Here is a 19,326-nt window from a genome sequence, read left to right on the forward strand (position 1 = left end):
CTTTTTCAGAATTAATATATTAGGACACTTGATGGAAACATAATCAAACCTTCAAACAGATTTCCACACTCTGACATATACCTTTCTATGTTCTGTTCCCTATTTCTAAGCTTGTTTAATAGAACTTCAGCTCACGGTCCATCCTCTGGTCAGCTCTCCTTTTACTCCAATAACCTGATCTCAAACCCCAGCTTGCAAACATTCAACACACATAAGCATTATATGTTTGCCAATTTTATGAAAATCATCAATTAACATTTAAATAAAATAAGCTCTTTAGGTAGCAACCCATTTTGCCAAATTCTCTAAGAAAATTCTATATGCAATCAGACTGCTGTTATTCTGAAGGTTAACCTTATGTTCACATTGCTTCATAAGGCAGTTGCACAGATCTAAATGTAGTTGTTTGGTAGTACAATGCTCGAATATCAGAGTCAACCTGCCTGGTTTAAATTTAACCAAACAAAACCAGGAAGTGTTGGAAAATCTCATCTCCCCCCTTCCCCATATGTGGGGAGAAGTCAGAGTTAGCATCTCAGGTCCAATGACCCTGCTTCAGAATCATTTTTAAAAGATAATTAAACAAAGCTTGATAGTTAACTGTCAGTCAATGTCTAACTTCATTCTCTATGGCAATATCTCTACCAATCAGATCCAACTTGCTAACCTAGTATAAAAAGATTGCTTTGTCGATACTTTGTTATTTCTTGCTAATTGTCCTGATGAAAAGCTTCAACAAAATAGGTCTTTGTTCAGCAATACTCAAAATCTAAATATACTACTGTGAAGAGGCGTCCACCGGGGGATCCAAGATGGCGGCGACCTGAGAAGATCACACTGCAGAGCTTCGCATTGCAGCAGGAACAAGACGGTCCTTTAACCCGCCCAACCCAGGCCATCAGGATTCCTTGGGGTGTTGGAAAGATTGTGGAGCCCCAAGAAACATTTAAAAATTGACTTATCCGTATTTTCAGCTGTCCAGAAATGCCTAAAAAGGGAGGAGGAGCATCCGAGGCCGGGCCTGCAGCTCAGTCTGCAGCAGCCTCAGAGCCGATTACTCTCCAGGACCTGGTGAACCAGCTCTCGAAATCTCGCGAGATGTTGGGGAAACAGATTGAAGAGAAGCTGGCTCCAGTCTCTCTCATGCTGCAGAAGCATGAGCAGCAGCTAGGAGACCTGGAGAAGAGGACGGATGAGGTGGAGCACAGGGTCACAATGGTGGAAGCTGATGCCAGTTCATTCAAGGAAGAGATCCAAGCCCTGAAGATGCAGGTTCGTAATTTGCGTGACCAAGTGGATGATCTTGAAAACAGGGGCAGGAGAAAAAACATGCGGATCATTGGTCTGTCTGAGGGTAAGGAAGATGAGCGGCCTATGGAATTTGTTGAAGATTGGCTTCCAAAATTCCTTGACTTGGAGACTGGCATGAGAGGATTGAAGATAGAGAGGGCTCACCGGGTCGCAGCACGGAGGTCAGGTCTGGATCAATGCCCTCGTCCTTTCCTGGTGCAGTTACCGGGATAAGGAGAGAGTCGTGGAGGCTTCCAGACTCCAGGGGAAGGATCCAAAGGCCCTAATTTATGAGGAGTCTAAGATCATGTTTTTTCAGGACTTTTCAGCAGCGCTGATCCAGAAACGAAAATCGTACGATGGTGTCAAGAGAAGACTGAAGGAGCTTGGGATTCAGTACTCTGAGATATCCAGCAGTGCTTTTTTTTTAGATTAGATTACTTACAGTGTGGAAACAGGCCCTTCGGCCCAACAAGTCCACACCGCCCCGCCGAAGCGTAACCCACCCATACCCCTACATCTACATCTACCCCTTACCCAACACTACGGGCAATTTAGCATGGCCAATTCACCTGACCTGCACATCTTTGGATTGTGGGAGGAAACCGGAGCACCCGGAGGAAACCCACGCAGACACGGGGAGAACGTGCAAACTCCACACAGTCAGTCGCCTGAGGCGGGAATTGAACCCGGGTCTCCGGCGCTGCGAGGCAGCAGTGCTAACCACTGTGCCGCTTTGGGTCACCTTAGATGGATCCATGCATCTCTTTGACACACCGAAGAAGGCAAGAGACTTTGTGGACAAACTAGCCTAAGTTAAACAATTGTAGTGTGTATAAATATTGTTGCTTGGGTATGCATTTATCATTCTGTAAAAGAAATGGAGGAAATCCGGTTGGAGCTTTGTTTTTCCCTTTTTTTTCCTCTATTGATAATAATTTGGTTCAAACTATGTCTGGCGGTGGTTAAGATGTACATTTTAAATTTCTAAGTTAGGACATACCAAAGGATGGGTGGGGTATTTATTCCCCTTTTTTATATAAAATAATTTTTAAAATTCATATTGATATTCTATGGGGTGTTTATTCTTTTTAGCTTGTGCTTGCGATGCGGCTCTAGCTGGGAGAAGTGAAGGTGGTTGAGATGGTTAGATGCCTATTAATGGGCAGTTTGGGATGGGTAGTTGCTCCCTCTGGGCAGAGGGTGAGTTCCCCTACTCAGCGCTATTGCCATTTTATATTTTAGTTTGTTTTCTGGTTTTTGTTGTTTTTTATTTATAATAATTTTGTATGTTTGTTAAATGTAGTGGTTTTAGTTTATGTAGTTTATATGTTTGGTGGACTATGCGACACTAAGGCTCAGCAATTTGTGGTTCGGGTTCCTCCTCTCTGGAATTTAAATGTAATTGCAGAAGATGATGGCTAATGATTTGATTAAATGGTGTACCTGGAATATCAAGGGAAGTCACTCACCAATTAAGAGGAAGAAGGTACTCTTGAGTCTTAGAAAGGAGGTGGATATTGCTTTGTTACAGGAGACACATTTGGATGACAAGGAGCATCTGAAATTACAGCAGAATGGCTTTGACAGAGTTTATTTTTCATCATTTAATACCAGAAGTAGGGGAGTGGCTATATTGGTTAGGAAAAATCTCTCATTTAAATTGTTGGAATGTGTTAAAGACACATACAGGAGGTTTGTAATTCTTAAAGCCTGGATAAATGGGGAAGAATATGGCATTTTAAATGTTTATTGTCCCCCAGCTCATCCTATTAAATTCTTGGTAGATGCTTTTTCTAAACTGATAAGTCTCAAGTCTCAGCACATCATTATCAGGGGAGATTTTAACTACCTCATGGACCCCACAGTAGACAGGTTGCCTAAAGGTCCCTCGATACCCTCTGCACAAACTAAACAGTTATTGGGTTTGTGCGGGGAATTAGGGTTGGTGGACGTCTGGAGGTGTCTCCACCCTACAGGTAGGGATTTCACATTTTTCTCCAATCCGCATAGATGTCACATGAGGATTGATTTTTTTCTGACCCCTGCGGTAACCCTGGATCTGGTGGCATCCTGTACGATTGGTAATATTGCCATCTCTGATCATGTTCCAGTGTATCTCATGGTTAAGATTAAGGATGTTACAGTGGATTCAAGGTACTGGCGAATGGACCCCTTCATTCTCATGGACAGTAAATTTGTGGAGTATTTCTCTAGGGAATTTCGGGCATTCCTAGATATCAACATAGGCTTGGTTGATAGCTCATCTGTTCTCTGGGAAACTGCCAAAGCTTATGCCGGGGGTTAGTTATTTCATATTCCACCAGGAGGAAGTGGCAGAAGGGTGAGCAGCAACATCTCCTTGAAGCACGGTTGAAGGCAGCCAAGAAGGCCTACTTTGACAGACCCTCGTTGGTCAAACTACAGAAGATTACGGCACTGTGGTCTACACTAAATTCCGTGCTCACACAGACAGCAAAGAAGGAGCTGGCTTTTGCAAAGCAAAGGTTATATGAGCATGGTGACAAGTTAGGCAAATACTTAGCATACCTTGCCAGAAAGAGAAGTGCCCCACAAACCATTACAGCGATTAGGTCTGGGAACCTAACATGTGATTATAAAAAGATTAATGTGGCATTCCAGAGATTCTACTCTAAGTTATATCAGTCTGAGAATTGTAAGCGGGGGGGGGGCAGGCCAAAATGGAATCATCTTTTAGAGATCTGAAGCTCCTGGGTGTGAATCCCGAACAACAGTCCTTTCTCAATTCCCTGTTATCAGAGCAAGAAGTGCAGGAAGCTGTGAGGCAGCTTCAGAGTGGAAAGGCACCCGGTCCTGATGGACTTCCCAGTGAATTCTATAAGGAATTTATAAGTATACTGTCAGGCCCGATGCTGAATATGTTTAATGATTCATACAGTCATGTTTGTCACCCACCATCTCAGAGAGGCCAATATTTCACTTATCCTTAAAAAAGGGAAGTTTCCGGAAGACTGTGCTTCATATAGGCCCATCTCGCTCTTAAATGTGGACTTTGAGATCCTCTCTAAGGCTCTTGATTTAAGACTGGAGACTGTGTTACCCTCTATTATTAAAGAGGATCAGACGGGCTTCAAAAAGGGTTGCAGATCCTCCAATAATGTTAGGAGGCTGCTTAACGTAATTCAAGCATGCCAACAGCGGTCAATACAGGGATTGGTGATTTCTTTAGATGCAGAGAAGGCATTTGACAGAGTTGAGTGGCCGTACCTTTTCTATACTCGAGACCGGTTTGGTCTGGGTGAAGTTTTCATAAGATGGGTAAAGGTTCTCTACAGTGTACCTCTCGTGGCGGTCATTACCAACGGGGTACAATCAAGTGACTTTAATATTTTTAGGGGCAGCCGGTAGGGCTGTCCCCTTTCACCATTACTTTTTACGTTGGTGATTGAACCGTTGGCAGAGGCCATTCGTGGTGATCTCAATATATCAGCTCCAGAAGTTGGGTAAAAATTACATAAGATCTCTCTGTATGCAGACGATGTTCTAATTTTCTTGACAAATCCAGCAGTCTCAGTGCCTTGCCTGATACAATGCATTCACGCGTTTGGCACTTTTTCAGGGTATAAAATTAATTTTGCTAAATCAGAGGCTATGCCTATGGGTGGTCTTACGAAAGAGTTGGCTCTTGAGTGACTTTAGATTCCCATTTAGGTGGTCACAGGGGGGTTTTGTGTATTTGGGCATATTCATTACTCCAGTTCTGGATTGGCTGTTCAAAGCCAATTTTACTCAATTATTTGAAAAATTAAACAAGATCTCCAAAGATGGGAGGCACTTCCAGTCTTGTGGTTGGGTCGGATAGCGCTTATTAAGATAAATATTCTCCCTTGTTTGCTATACCCTATACGGATGCTCCCCCTGATTTTCAACAAACAAACACTCAGGAGACTGAACGGTTGGTTTAGTCCTTTATCTGGCAACGTAAACGGCCCCTCATTAAATTAGCCAAACGGCAGTTGCCTCACAGATTGGGGGGAGTAGACGTTCCGGACATTAAAAATGATCAATTAAGCTCGCTTTTGACCGACGTGAGTGATTGGGTTTGTGGGGACCCTCTTTCAATATGACTAGATATCGAAGCCTCCCAGGTAAGGTGCCCCCTTATCAGTTTGCTGTTTTTGGACAAGGTGAGGACAGTTAGGGAATATTGCCATAACCAATAGTCATCAATACTGTGAAAGCATGGAGGGCAATTCGGCAGAGGGAAGGTAATATTGGCAAAACATCTTTGTTTACACCTTTAGTGGGTATGCCAGGTTTTCAACCGGGTATGATAGATTCAGGATTTAAATGTTGGGCAGCTAGGGGTATATCTTGCATGGGTGATTTATTTGAGGGAGATGTAATGATGTCCTTCAATCAGTTAGTACAGAAGTATGAGTTACCTAATAGAGACCCCTTTTGTTTTTTTCAAGTTAGGGATTTTATTCAGAAAAAGACCACACTTTTGACTGATCCCTACAAATCTGACATAGAAAGAGGGGTACTAAGGGCCAAGAGTACACTCACTGTCAGTACTTTATATCACTAATTGGGGGGGTGCCACCTCAGATGAGTCTGATCGAGTCTGCAAGATGTGGGAAAGAGAGCTGGGTGTTGAAGTTTCTTCAGAGGCATGGGAGGATATTTTGGAGAATGAAAGAAAGATATCAATTTGCAATAGGACCCATGCTTTACAGTTGAAGATTCTCCACAGGGTCCACTTAGCCCCAGACTGTTTGTCAAAATTTAAACCAGGGGCATCTTCAACATGCCCCAAGTGCAAGGTCTGCACGGGCACTCTTACCCATTGTCTTTGGTCTTGTGACAGGCTTCAAACATATTGGAGCGCTGTGGTGGGTGCAATGGAGAGGATTTTAGGTGTAGGGATGGAGAAGGACCCTATTTCTCTCCTTTTGGGCCTACCCATTGTATTTCCTGCAGACGCGCATAAGAAAAACTTTTCAATATTCTTACGTTCTGTGCAAGGAAGGATATAGAACATAGATAGAACATAGAACAATACAGCACAGAACAGGCCCTTCGGCCCACGATGTTGTGCCGAACTTCTATCCTAGATTAAGCACCCATCCATGTACCTATCCAAATGCCGCTTAAAGGTCGCCAATGAATCTGACTCTACCACTCCCACGGGCAGCGCATTCCATGCCCCCACCACTCTCTGGGTGAAGAACCCACCCCTGACATCTCCCCTATACCTTCCACCCTTCGCCTTAAATTTATGTCCCCTTGTAACACTCTGTTGTACCCGGGGAAAAAGTTTCTGACTGTCTACTCTATCTATTCCTCTGATCATCTTATAAACCTCTATCAAGTCACCCCTCATCCTTCGCCGTTCCAACGAGAAAAGGCCGAGAACTCTCAACCTATCCTCGTACGACCTACTCTCCATTCCAGGCAACATCCTGGTAAATCTTCTCTGCACCCTCTCCAAAGCTTCCACATCTTTCCTAAAGTGAGGCGACCAGAACTGCACACAGTACTCCAAATGTGGCCTAACCAAAGTCCTGTACAGCTGCAACATCACCTCACGACTCTTGAATTCAATCCCTCTGCTAATGAACGATAATACTCCATAGGCCTTCTTACAAACTCTATCCACCTGAGTGGCAACCTTCAAAGATCTATGTACATAGACCCCAAGATCCCTCTGTTCCTCCACCTGACCAAGAACCCTACCATTAACCCTGTATTCCGCATTCTTATTTGTTCTTCCAAAATGGACAACTTCACACTTGGCAGGGTTGAACTCCATCTGCCACTCCTCAGCCCAGCTCTGCATCATATCTAAGTCCCTCTGCAGCCGACAACAGCCCTCCTCACTGTCCACAACTCCACCTATCTTTGTATCATCTGCAAATTTACTGACCCACCCTTCGACTCCCTCATCTAAGTCATTAATAAAAATTACAAACAGCAGAGGACCCAGAACTGATCCCTGCGGAACTCCACTTGTAACTGGACTCCATGCTGAATATTTACCATCTACCACCACTCTCTGACTTCGACCGGTTAGCCAGTTTTCTATCCAATTGGCCAAATTTCCCTCTATCCCATGCCTCCTGACTTTCCGCATAAGCCTACCATGGGGAACCTTATCAAATGCCTTACTAAAATCCATGTACACTACATCCACTGCTCTACCCTCATCCACATGCTTGGTCACCTCCTCGAAGAATTCAATAAGACTTGTAAGGCAAGACCTACCCTTCACAAATCCGTGCTGGCTGTCCCTAATCAAGCAGTGCCGTTCCAGATACTCGTAAATCCTATGCAGGATATCTTGCTAGGTTGGATATCAGAAACCCCCCAGGCCTGTCGGGTTGGCGGAAGATTGTTATGGAGCATATTCCCCTGGATTTTCTCACAAATATGGTACACCACAAAACTGAGAATTTTCACAAGACATGGCAACCCTTTTTGAAATACCTGGACACAGATTTATCTGCCACACTAACATGGGCTTTTATATAGCCGTAACGATTGTGTTTCATGAGTCCAATATCCAGGGAGGAGGATTTGTGAATGTATGAGTGTTTTGTTTGGCTGGGCTGAGTTATTAATATTTATTTGTTTGTTGTTAGGTATTTATTTATTTAGTTAAATAGCTAGTTTAGGTTTTTTAAAAATTTTATACTTCTCTATATATGTTTATACATTCGTATAGGAGGGTGGGGTGGGGAATTTCTTTTATTATTTGGGTTTAGTTTTGTACTATTTTTGTACTGTTTTGAATTGCATTGTTTTGTATTTGTTGTAATATTTAAAAATCTATTTTTTTCTTAATAAAAATATATTATATAAAAAAAAGGCGTCCACAGAGAACAGGAACTGAGAAATGAACATACAGTGAAGTAAATTATTCTCCTTGTTACTTTTGATCACCTGAATTTTATAAATGCAACAAATGAACTATCTTGTATTGAAGATAGTAGTGGTCCAAAAGGCATAGGATTCAGACTAACAATGATACAGTTAATTCCTCCTTGCCCAATTAAGGATGGAAAACAAATCTGAAACAAATACAGAAAGCTGAAGAAACTCAGCAGGTCTGGCAGTACCTGACAAAGAAATAAGCGTTATAATTAAAGTTTTGAGTCTGGTGCGACTCTTCAGAAACTCTATTTCTGCACCTGATTAGATGAATACTCCACTGGAGGTTCCTCAACAGGGAATCTCCTGTTATAAACCTGTGCAGGAATCCATGAATCCAGCAGCAGAGAGAATAGGCATGGAAACCACAGCCCCTTTTGCACTAGTCAGTTGTTGTGCTTGAGGTTCAAATGTCCAGCAACACAGCTGATCACTTTGACAGCTACTGAGAAAGGGTAAGCTTGTAATCTAAGCATTGGGTAAGGGTAACTGTTGAAGGGGTTCAAGTGCCAAGTGAGAATGGGTGTCTGGTGGGTAGGATGCCAGGTAAATAGTAGCACGGTGGCTCAGTGGTTAGCACTGCTGCCTCACAGCGCCTGGGACTTGGGTTCAATTCCCACCTTGGGCGACTGTCTGCATGGGTTTCCTCCGAGTGCTCTGGTTTCCTTCCATAATCCAAAAGATTTGCAGGTCAGGTGAATTGGTCATGCTAAATTGCCCATACTGTTAGGTGCATTAGTCAGGGGTAAACATAGGGGAACGGGTTTGGTTGGTTACTCTTCAGACGGCCGATATGGACTTGTTGGGCTGATGGGAAACTGTAGGGAATCTATTCTAATCTAAATGATGGAGTGCTCAGTGTGGGTGGGGATGGTGGGGGATTAAGAGAGCAGACTGGGTTTTGGGGGGGGTGGGGTGGGAAGGTCTGATAGAGGAATAGTTGTCAGAAGTGTGCCTGGCCAGCAGAATATTGGGGCTATAACTGTTCCTGAAGAAACAGAGCAATAACAAATCTTGTTTGGTCAGTTGAATTGGTTCAGCACTCAGTTTTTTGAGAAAAAAATTTAATAATAGTAATTTAACAATAGACTATTAAAATATCATGCAAGAGCTCATTCAGGGATTTCATATCAATATTCTTGCCTAACTTTATATATCCAAGAAATTACTCTGTTATGAGGGACCCAACAGTATAAATTTATGCTTCTGGTGATGAGTAGTTTTCAACTAAATAAGGCCAGAGTAAGTTACTAGATAACACACTCAACAAACTTTGGCATCTCACTATTTTTATTTATTGCCTTTCTGAATCCAAATTTTGAACTTGAAAAAAATGACTTTAGAAACCCACATCGTTTAAAATGCATCAATTTCATAAGCGGCACGGTGGCTCAGTGGTTAGCACTGCTACCTCACAGCTCCAGGGACCCAGGTTCGATCCCTGCCTTGGGTAACTGACTGTGTGGAGTTTGCACACTCTCCCAGTGTCTGTGTGGGTTGCCTCCGGGTGCTCCAGTTTCCTCCCACAATCCAAAGATGTGCAGGTTAGGTGAATTGGTCATACTAAGTTACCCATAGTCAGGGGTGAATATGGGGAATGGGTCTGGGTGGGCTACTCTTCCGAGGGTCGGTATGGACTCGTTGGGCCAAAGGGCCTGTTGCCATACTGTAGGGAATCTAATAGGACCAGGAGTAGACCGTTCAGCCCACTATTTTATTAGATAATAGCTGATGATCTACCAGCTTATTGCTCATCACCCTTACCAAATAAAACTGATTCAGTTTTGACATTGTGAATTGACCTTAGCCCCAGCAGCTTTCTCGAGTTGGAGACTTCTAGTTTTCCACAACTGGTATATGTGACTTATTTCCCAACATTCTCCCTAAACAGCCTAACTCTAATTCTGAGGTTTTGCCTTTGCTTTTCCTGAACTCCTGCAGAGGCAGCGCTTTCTCTCTGTCTTAACCAAACAATTATTCTAATTATTTTATTTGCCTCAAGAAGATTTCCCTATAATTCTCTATAAGCAAGGGAGAATGGGCTTCATCCACACAATTTATCCTAAAATATTTAACTCTTAGCATGGGTATCATGCTGATGAAAATTTATTTAATCTACTTATAAAACATTACTTCATTGCCAATGCAGCCGAGGAGTAAAATATTCTGCTGAATGCAATTTGCCTTGCTTTCCCAAAATCTTCCATCGGTATATAGTGGTATGGCTTTGTTACAAACCTAAACTCAGCAATAAAATTAAGAAAATCACAGGGAGTTGTAGTCAGACACTTAAATAGTAAAAGTCACGTTTGAATAGAATTCATGTGAAAATGGTCCACAGCTGAATAAACAAAGACAGTGCTCAGTCACTTTAATCTGTTCACCACGTGGCTCAAACATTTGAGAAAAAATGCAATCAGAGCTGAAATCGTCACACATTTGGAGAAATTTACACAGCTGAGTTATAGTATTAACACTCAAAATTAAGTAGATATCTACAGTATTTATAATCACAAAGAACTTTCACATTTTTCACACGTGAAGGAATTCATGAATGTGATTGACCAAGCTGGAAAGAGATTTGAGAGATTATTGCATACTTACTTGTCAAACAAATCCCTTCGTGTTGAATTAATTGCACTGTCAATGCTGCTAATGGCTTCCTGGAGAGACTCTTCAACAAATGTATCACCAGTTCGCCCACCCTCCAGGGCTGAAAACCACAGCATGAAAAACACACACGTATAAAGACATTTCTATTTAGTTTCTTGTCTTATAAAAAGCAAACCTTATAAAGGGAAAATGGACATCAGCATCAAAAGTATTGCGACACCGCAGATGTTACAAAGCTACTCATATTGGTTTTCTAATAGCCCAACTGGGGCACACTTTCACAAAAGTTAGGTATTTTTTATTCACTCACAGGACATGGGCATTGCTGGCTGGGCCAGCATTTATTGCCTATCCCTAGCCTCCCTGGAGAAGGTGGTGATGAGCTGCCTTCTTGAACTGCTGCAGCCCATGTTTTATAGGTAGACCCTTAATATCCTCAGGGAGGGAATTCCTGGATTTTCACCCAGTAACAGTGAAGGAACGGTGATATATTTCCATGTCAGGATGCTGAGTGGGTTTGAGGGGAACTTGCAGAAGGCGGTGTTCCCATGTATTGCTGCACTTCTCCTTCTAGATGAAAGTGGTCGTGGGTGTTGAAGGTGCTGTCTGAGGATCTTTGGCGATATGTGGGTCATGAGGTTGCAGATTGTATTGTAGCACAGTTCTGCTGCTGCTGCTGCTGCCCAAGGGAGACCATGCAACTGAAAAGCAAAACTATCAAAGCACCAATAATTGTCATATTATATCAACTGAGAGTATTCAGAGCAGAGTACAAATTAAAATTTCCAGTTTTCCTGGATCAACATTTTCTCCTTTTGTAGCAGACACTATTGTCCATTATTTTAACTGATCCATTTAAAGCAATTAAGATTTTCTGTAAAGTAGTGTTAACAGAAGGCCAATTAAATACAATAGGCTAATATTATTAACAGCAATTTCTAACTGAAGAAATGTTGCTAATATGTTTCTTATTTAGCTAAGGAGAGGCAAGGCTGGGCTTTACCCAGTTGGAATTTATTTCATCAGTTTGAGTATGTGTGTAAACACATGCAATGAAGTATTTCAGTGACATGTTGTATGGTTAGTCAAGGCAACAGGAGACAGCGATTTGCCTATTTGTCACATCTGAGACTTGGAAATATATTACTATTCTTTCAGCATTGCCGGGTCAAAGTTCTGCAACTCCCTCCCTACAGCATTGAGCATGCACCTACTCTAAATGGCCTATAACGATGCAAGAATGCTGTTCACCAGCACCACTTTCTCCATGGCAACGAGAGACGGACAATAAACGCTGGCCCAGCCAGTGATGCTTATATCCCCTGAATGAACTTTAAAAAGTATCCAAACAGGAGTGTTAATAGAAAAGGATACATTCAAAACAGTATATTTCAAGGTTTCTGAGACATGGCAGAGATATGATTTACATACCCGTAGCATACACACACCTTCATCAGTCCCTCTGTCGATATTCACACAACGATTAGCTCTTACACACACAATTGTCAGCCCTGTCCTTACGTTGTGGTCTAATTGCCAGTGTATCCAATTCAGAAATGTTATCCTCAGGTAGGAAGCCTGTATGGCAGGCAATCAGGAGAGGAAACAGCAAATTTTGAAACTGCCACTCATCTTCTTGCCTGAACGTCATGACCTGCCAGCCTTTTCCACACACTGTCAGCCAACGACTGCATCATTCCACACTCAGTTAGTGACTATATTACACTATGGGCCTCGGTTAGTGCCAAGTCAGCACACAATTTCACCAGGCTTGCTCAGCAGTCACTGATAAATGTGTTAAAAAAAGTACAGTACTTCAGAAAGATGGAATATACAGTGTTTGAGTAAATAAAACACTTTTTATTCCTGCTTTAAATGTTTTGTCACTGCTAGATGTCTCAGGTACACTTCTTTGTTGTGAGGCATCTTAACATTTTCCAAAATCCTGAAATGCCTTGACTCCAAGCATCCCAGACTAAACAGTGTAATAAATCATGGCTCAAATTTTCACCATTCAAGAACCATCCCCAAACACAGCAACTTTCATTTTTGACAGGACTGGCCACATTTCATCTATTATTTGGTTTTACAGAGACATCTGGTATTTAAATCAGAAGTTGCCTCCATATGAAGGTTGAATTTTCAAAGCCTTGGAGTGTGAATCCCAGAAAGATTGCAGATTAGAGCTGGTAAGAGCAGGATTGAACCTTGTGGATTTGTTTCTGTTGTCTCAGTAACTCTTTAGATCTACCCTTTGGGTCTACTCTTGGAAAACCTTTGGGGATGCCCTATGAAAAATGGGCATAAACGTGCATCAAAAATGCATAAACCCATCACTGTTAAGCCTACCAGAATGGTTAACAGACTTGTCAATAGCAACCATTAGAAGCTCTAATAATGGAACCTGTTAAAAGCATTATGAGGGATCTGTAAAAGGGACCAGTCAAAAGTGGCAAGAGCATTTGTCAAGAGCACCTGTTAGAAGAAGATTTCACGCTGTCAAAGCTTTTAAAATTCTTGCCTTGTTGACTTTGTCTTTAGATCCCCTTTTCTAGATTTGTAGTTCTGGACCAATGTACAACCATCGTAGAGTCTTACAGCACAGATAGAGGTCCTTCAGTCTATCCATTATTGTAGTAGGGTACCTGCCATTTCACAGCTTGATTGACAGCTACAAGTGGCTATGGACTCTCCAATGTGGGATTATGAATTCCAATGTTTATTGGGGAAAATAATTGGGCACTAGAATAAATAATTATTGCTGTACAGTTTAAGGAAAGTAAATGCAGTGAATTGATTTTGCATGAGAATGATTGGAAAGGCAAGGTTTGATCAGGGATGGTGGCTGAGGCAGGAAACTCTAAAAAGTACTTGAATGAACGTTTGAAATATCATAACATTCAAGGCTGAGGGCCATGTACTGGACAGTGAGACGAGTGTAGATTTAGATTAGTTTTTGTCACTACAGACTCGATGCGCCTTTTCTGTCCTGTACAGTTCTATGAATTTACAATTTTTTCCCACATAACAAAGGGGCCAAAACACTTTTGGAACAATATTGTCTTATCCATTCATGGGTTTTGACATTTGTCCAGGTGGATGTTTGGGCATGATTGGCATGAGGGCAATACGACTAATTAGTCGGTGGGTGAAGGGGGTTTAGTTTGGCAGGAAGGGCATGAGGCGCCAATGGTTTAGTTAGCAGGGACAGTATAAGGGCTACAAGAGAGGGGGTATAGGCAGGTGCGACGGGCATGAGTTGGCATGGATGGGGCATGAATAAAATGGAGTAGGTGAGATATAAGGACTGGGAAACATATAATTTTTTAAAAATTTGGGACAAGGTGCTGGATCCCTGAGGCAGGTGTCTGACAGCCCAGCTCTACATCGGGCAGCCTCCTCCATCCTTCAGTTCTTCTAGGGACCCCCACTGTCCCCACCTTCCAACCCAGGTTGGGTTTCTGGAGTCAGGAATGCTCCAGTCTCTCTACATCTAATCTGGCTTGAGATGACAGTACTAAGTAATATTAAAATTATGTTCATAGGTGCATTTGTAAATTTGTAACAGTCCAGTGTCTGGTCTGTTACACAAAGAAAGAGCAAAAAGATCAAGGATAAGGAGCCATTTGTTTTGCTGAATCTTGTCTCTTCAATATTCTCTCTCTCAAGTAAGCACCAAAATTTACTTTCCATAGTCTTCGCACCCATGCCTCTGCCAGCCTGTGTAATCTGTTCTAAATTTGGCTAAGTTAAAAAAACAATCCCAGGTAACTCACTGTCTCCCAATTCTATTTGACTCCTTCATGCATTATTTTAAAGTACATTCTTTTCCTTTGTGAGAAAAATATTACTTTTTTTTTCTGTACCAAATCTGTGCCACCCACAGAGCTTAGAAAGCACTCTTTTTGCCCATAATATATTTAAAAAATGATAATTGCAGTAACATACCAGTGACAGTTAACAACATATTACTGGAGATAAAGCCAAATGCATTACGGGCAATACACTCATATCGGCCCTGATCTGCTTCTCCAACATCTCGAATAATTAGAGATCCCTCTGGAGTGACAAAGAACTTTCCACTGTCTGTAATCTGTACACCATCCTGTTTACAAAGAAAGAATCAGAAGTAAATCAGCTTTTGAACATAGATACTCCATCTATTTCATCTTCTATGAAGTTTTGGTATTTCCTTTCTTGGGAAATAGACACAACGATCATGTGTTTCTGAATCACTTCTCATTTTAGTAATGAACATCTAACCCATGGTTTATTGATGCTCAGCCACATAAATCCATGGCTTGCTATCATCATTATTTTATGCTATTAAGTGCTTAATGTTCCCGTGGGCTCAAGGTGAGAATTAGGATTCTAGCACTTCGCTCTGGCATTCTGAAAAGCATGCAATTAGTGTGAAAGATTTGGAGTTCTTAGAAATACAATAGATGCAATTCTGGAATGGGGAAAACAACTTCCAGCAAAATACTGCAAGCATATTGCAGAGGGATGAAGGTGCTTGTAGCATGAATTTAGGGTGAAATGCAGATGTGCCAAGATTTTGCCCGAATGTCCACTGTCAGAAATATGGAAAGGGCGCATACTTAACATCTATATTTGCATCATCTGCCATTTGATTGATATAATCATTTTGATGGTTTTAGTAAGATAGTTCCTTACCTTACATTGAAGATAAGCATTTGCAATTTTGAAATGTACATGATGATGTGGTGAAATGACTCATAACGCAGCTTTTCTCTGAAAGTACCTTTCAAAAAGAATTTGTTGGAAGCTGTCAGCAACCTTTGGGGAAGGTTAAAATCTGTGAAGGATATTAACTTAATCCTAGATCATAGGGATGAGTCTTGCTTTTTCAGTCGTCTATGACTGTTCAGGGACAATGTAAGTACCCAGTCCATGAGTTCGGTTAGAAAATCAAAGCAGAAGCTGACTGCTCTGAAAGGAGATGTTCCAGGATCCCTTATCGCTCTTCAGAGAATGTTCAACATTGTCTATTTCTTTTTCTCTAAAAGTTGGCTTTGGACTGTAAAGGCCTGAAAATGAAGCCAATCCATTCCTTCAGGGCTACCTTAGCATTACAATTTTGTCAGGTTTTGATTAGGGAGGCACCTTACCATTCATTCTATACCACTATCAGACATAAGTGAGATTAAAAAGTCTTTGTTGAGAACATGATTTGGAGGTGCTGGTGTTGGACTGTGGTGTACAAAGTTAAAAATCAAAGCACCAGATTAGAGTCCAACAGGTTTATTTGGAAGCACTAACTTTCAGAGCACTGCTCTTTCATCAGGTGGTTGTGGAGTATAAGATTGTAGGACACAGAATTTATAGCAAAAGTTTATAGTGTCATGTAACTGAAATTATATATTGAAAAAGACCTGGATTGTTTGTTAAGTCCCTGAACTGAAATGAAACCAACATGTCCATTTTAAAAGATGAGAGACTTAATAAACAATCCAGGTCTTTTTCAATATATCATTCCAGTTACATCACACTGTAAACTTTTGCTATAAACTCTGTGACCTATGATCTTATATTTTACAGTTGAACAAGGAGCAGTGCTTCGAAGGCTAGTACTTCCAAATAAACCTGTTGGACTATAACCTGGTGTTGTGTGATTTTTAACTTTGTTGAGAACAGTAGAAGTGATCTTTCCCAATATGAAGCTAAGAGTCTCTGGCAAATGAAGAGTACATTATTAGAAATGTAGGGATGAAATGTCTATGATCTTAGGGAAGACATAAACCCAAAAATAGAGTGGCAGAGCATTCCTTTTCTTCATTTAAGGAAGGAAAGGATTTCACTCCAATAATCTTCAGAAAAAAGACCAAACCCAAACCTTGGTCCATGTAATGATAGGGTGAGGTTCTCCTTGTGCAGAGCATCTTATTTCCACATCCTGACCAGTTTCTGCTGTGGTGTCGTATGGAGTGTGAATAAACACTGGTGTTACTGTCCAGAGAGAAAACACAAGTCTGAATTAAATTATCATGTTATTATTTTGTTTTTACACACAATTCAACATTAATGTTCCAAAATATGGCAGTAGTTGCCGTATGACCTAAATTGTACAGAAACAGAAGAAATACTCTAAATTATTTTTACATTTAAGAATGCAAATAATACGATAAAGATCCATACAATATTATGGCTGTATCTTTAATTAATAACAGCCTCACAGAGGAATTGAACTAGTTCTAGAGACATAGTGATCATTGTAGGATGTGCAGAATGACTCATCATACTACAGCAGAACGATTGATGATAAAAGTGCCATGTCTCACCGAGTGACTCAATGGTCAGTTGTACTGGCACATGTTTTGCTCCTACAACGCTAATTGCATGACATTCATACTGGCCTTGATCATGAGCAGCAACTCTTACTATACGCAGGGTTCCAGTAGATAAAACAGTGTGTCTTCGGTCATTTGGCAACTGACCACCTGAATGAAATGAGTAATCAGAGGGTCGGAGGGAAAAAGAAAGGAGGGAGATTAAAATGTGTTCAGTTAAACTGCATGTTTTGTAAACTATATAGGATACTGAATACCAATAGGTGTTAATCAGTTGGACTTCCTCAATGACCAAATGGAGAAAGTGAGGACTGCAGATGCTGGAGATCAGAGCTGAAAATGTGTTGCTGGAAAAGCGCAGCAGGTCAGGCAGCATCCAAGGAGCAGGAGAATCGACGTTTCGGGCATGAGCCCTTCTTCAGGAATGAGGAAAGTGTGTCCAGCAGGCCAAGATAAAAGGTAGGGAGGAGGGACTTGGGGGAGGGGTGTTGGAAATGCGATAGGTGGAAGGAGGTTAAGGTGAGGGTGATAGGCTGGAGTGGGGGTGGGGGCGGAGAGGTCAGGAAGAAGATTGCAGGTTAGGAAGGTGGTGCTGAGTTCGAGGGTTGGGACTGAGACAAGGTGGGGGGAGGGGAAAATGAGGAAACTGGAGAAATCTGAGTTCATCCGTTGTGGTTGGAGGGTTCCTAGGCGGAAGATCTTCATCTTCCTCATCTTCCACCTAGGAACCTCCAACCACAAGGGATGAACTCAGATTTCTCCAGTTTCCTCATTTCTCCTCCCCCCACCTTGTCTCAGTCAAATCCCTTGAACTCAGCACCGCCTTCCTAACCTGCAATCTTCTTCCTGATCACTCCGCCCCTACCCCCACTCTGGCCTATCCCCCTCACCTTGACCTCCTTCCACTTATCGTATTTCCAACGGCCCTCCCCCAAGTCCCTCCTCCCTACCTTTTATCTTAGCCTGCTTGGCACACTTTCCTCATTCCTGAAGAAGGGCTCATGCCCGAAACGTTGATTCTCCTGCTCCTTGGATGCTCAATGACTGAATGGTTAAGACAGTAAGTGCAGATTTTATTTTTAGTTGTTCATGGGTTGGGATGTGTTGTCACTGGTTAGGACAGCATTTATTGCCCATCCTAACTACTCAGAGGGCAGTTAAGAGTCAACTACTTTGCTGTTGGTCTGGAGTCACATGTGGAGAAAGTGAGGACTGCAGGTGTTGGAAATCAAAGTCAAAAGGTCTTCAACATCCAGCAGAGCTTTTTCTGCACATCCAAATGCCTCATCTACTGTGTCCGTTGCTATCGATGTGGTCTCCGACACTGGGGAGACAGCAGGCCAACTTGCGGAATGTTTCAGAAAACATGTCTGAGACACACATACCAAACAACCTCGACACCCTGTGGCCGGCCACTTCAACTCCCCACTCCCCCGCCAAATCCCAGCCACCCAACGACTGGAGGAAGAATGCCTCATCTTCCACCTCAGGACCCTCCAACCACAGGGCATCAATGTCGATTTCACCAGTTGCTTCCCCTCCCCTCCCCCATCTCACCCCAGATCCAACCCTCCAAATCTGCACCACCCTCTTGAACTGTCCCACCTGTCCATCTTCTTTCCCAACTATCCGCTCCACCCTCTGCTCTGACCTGACCTATCACCATTCCCCACCCACCTGCATCTACTTATCACCTTCCAAGATACCTAACCACCCAACCCCACTCCCCCTCCTATTTATCTCCCAACCCACTTCCACCCCACCCTCATTCCTGATGAAGGGCTTATGCCCGAAATGGCAACTCTCCTGCTCCTCAGATGCTACCTGATCTGCTGTGTTTTTCCAGCACCACACTTCGACACTGTAGTCACATATGGGCCAGATCAGCTAAGGTTGGTGGTCTCCTTCCCCAATGGGAACCAGATAGGTTTTTCCTGACAACCAACAATTGTTTCATGGGTTTTTTTTTACTGAATTCACATTCGGCATGTGGCAGAATTTGAACCTGGATCCCCAGAACATTATCTGGGTCTTTGGATGAATAGTCAAAGAATAACACCACTAGCCATTCCCTTCCGTTGTTCAGCCATCATTTGAGGTTTGCAGTTTGGTCTGTGTCAAGTTAGCTGAGCACAAGATGGGTTGCAGTATTAACATTGGAATTATTCCCTTTGTAGTTAGAAAAAGTATCTCCTTC

The 19,326-nt window shown here is 42.2% G+C and overlaps 1 protein-coding gene across 2 annotated transcripts in view; it reads right to left on the bottom strand.

Moving 5' to 3' along the window:
* The window catches only part of LOC140463064 (peroxidasin-like), a 200,236-nt gene that overhangs the window by 30,371 nt on the left and 150,539 nt on the right, over positions 1-19,326 (bottom strand). For both annotated transcript variants that reach the window (XM_072556721.1, XM_072556722.1), the window contains exons 12-15: positions 17,121-17,279; positions 16,676-16,788; positions 14,767-14,923; positions 10,810-10,918 (exon numbers count right to left, since the gene is read on the bottom strand). In XM_072556721.1, coding sequence (XP_072412822.1) covers positions 10,810-10,918; positions 14,767-14,923; positions 16,676-16,788; positions 17,121-17,279 — 538 coding nt within the window. The remainder of the gene's footprint in view (positions 1-10,809; positions 10,919-14,766; positions 14,924-16,675; positions 16,789-17,120; positions 17,280-19,326) is intronic.

Source organism: Chiloscyllium punctatum, chromosome 37, assembly GCF_047496795.1.
Source record: "Chiloscyllium punctatum isolate Juve2018m chromosome 37, sChiPun1.3, whole genome shotgun sequence".
Lineage (NCBI taxonomy): Eukaryota > Metazoa > Chordata > Chondrichthyes > Orectolobiformes > Hemiscylliidae > Chiloscyllium > Chiloscyllium punctatum.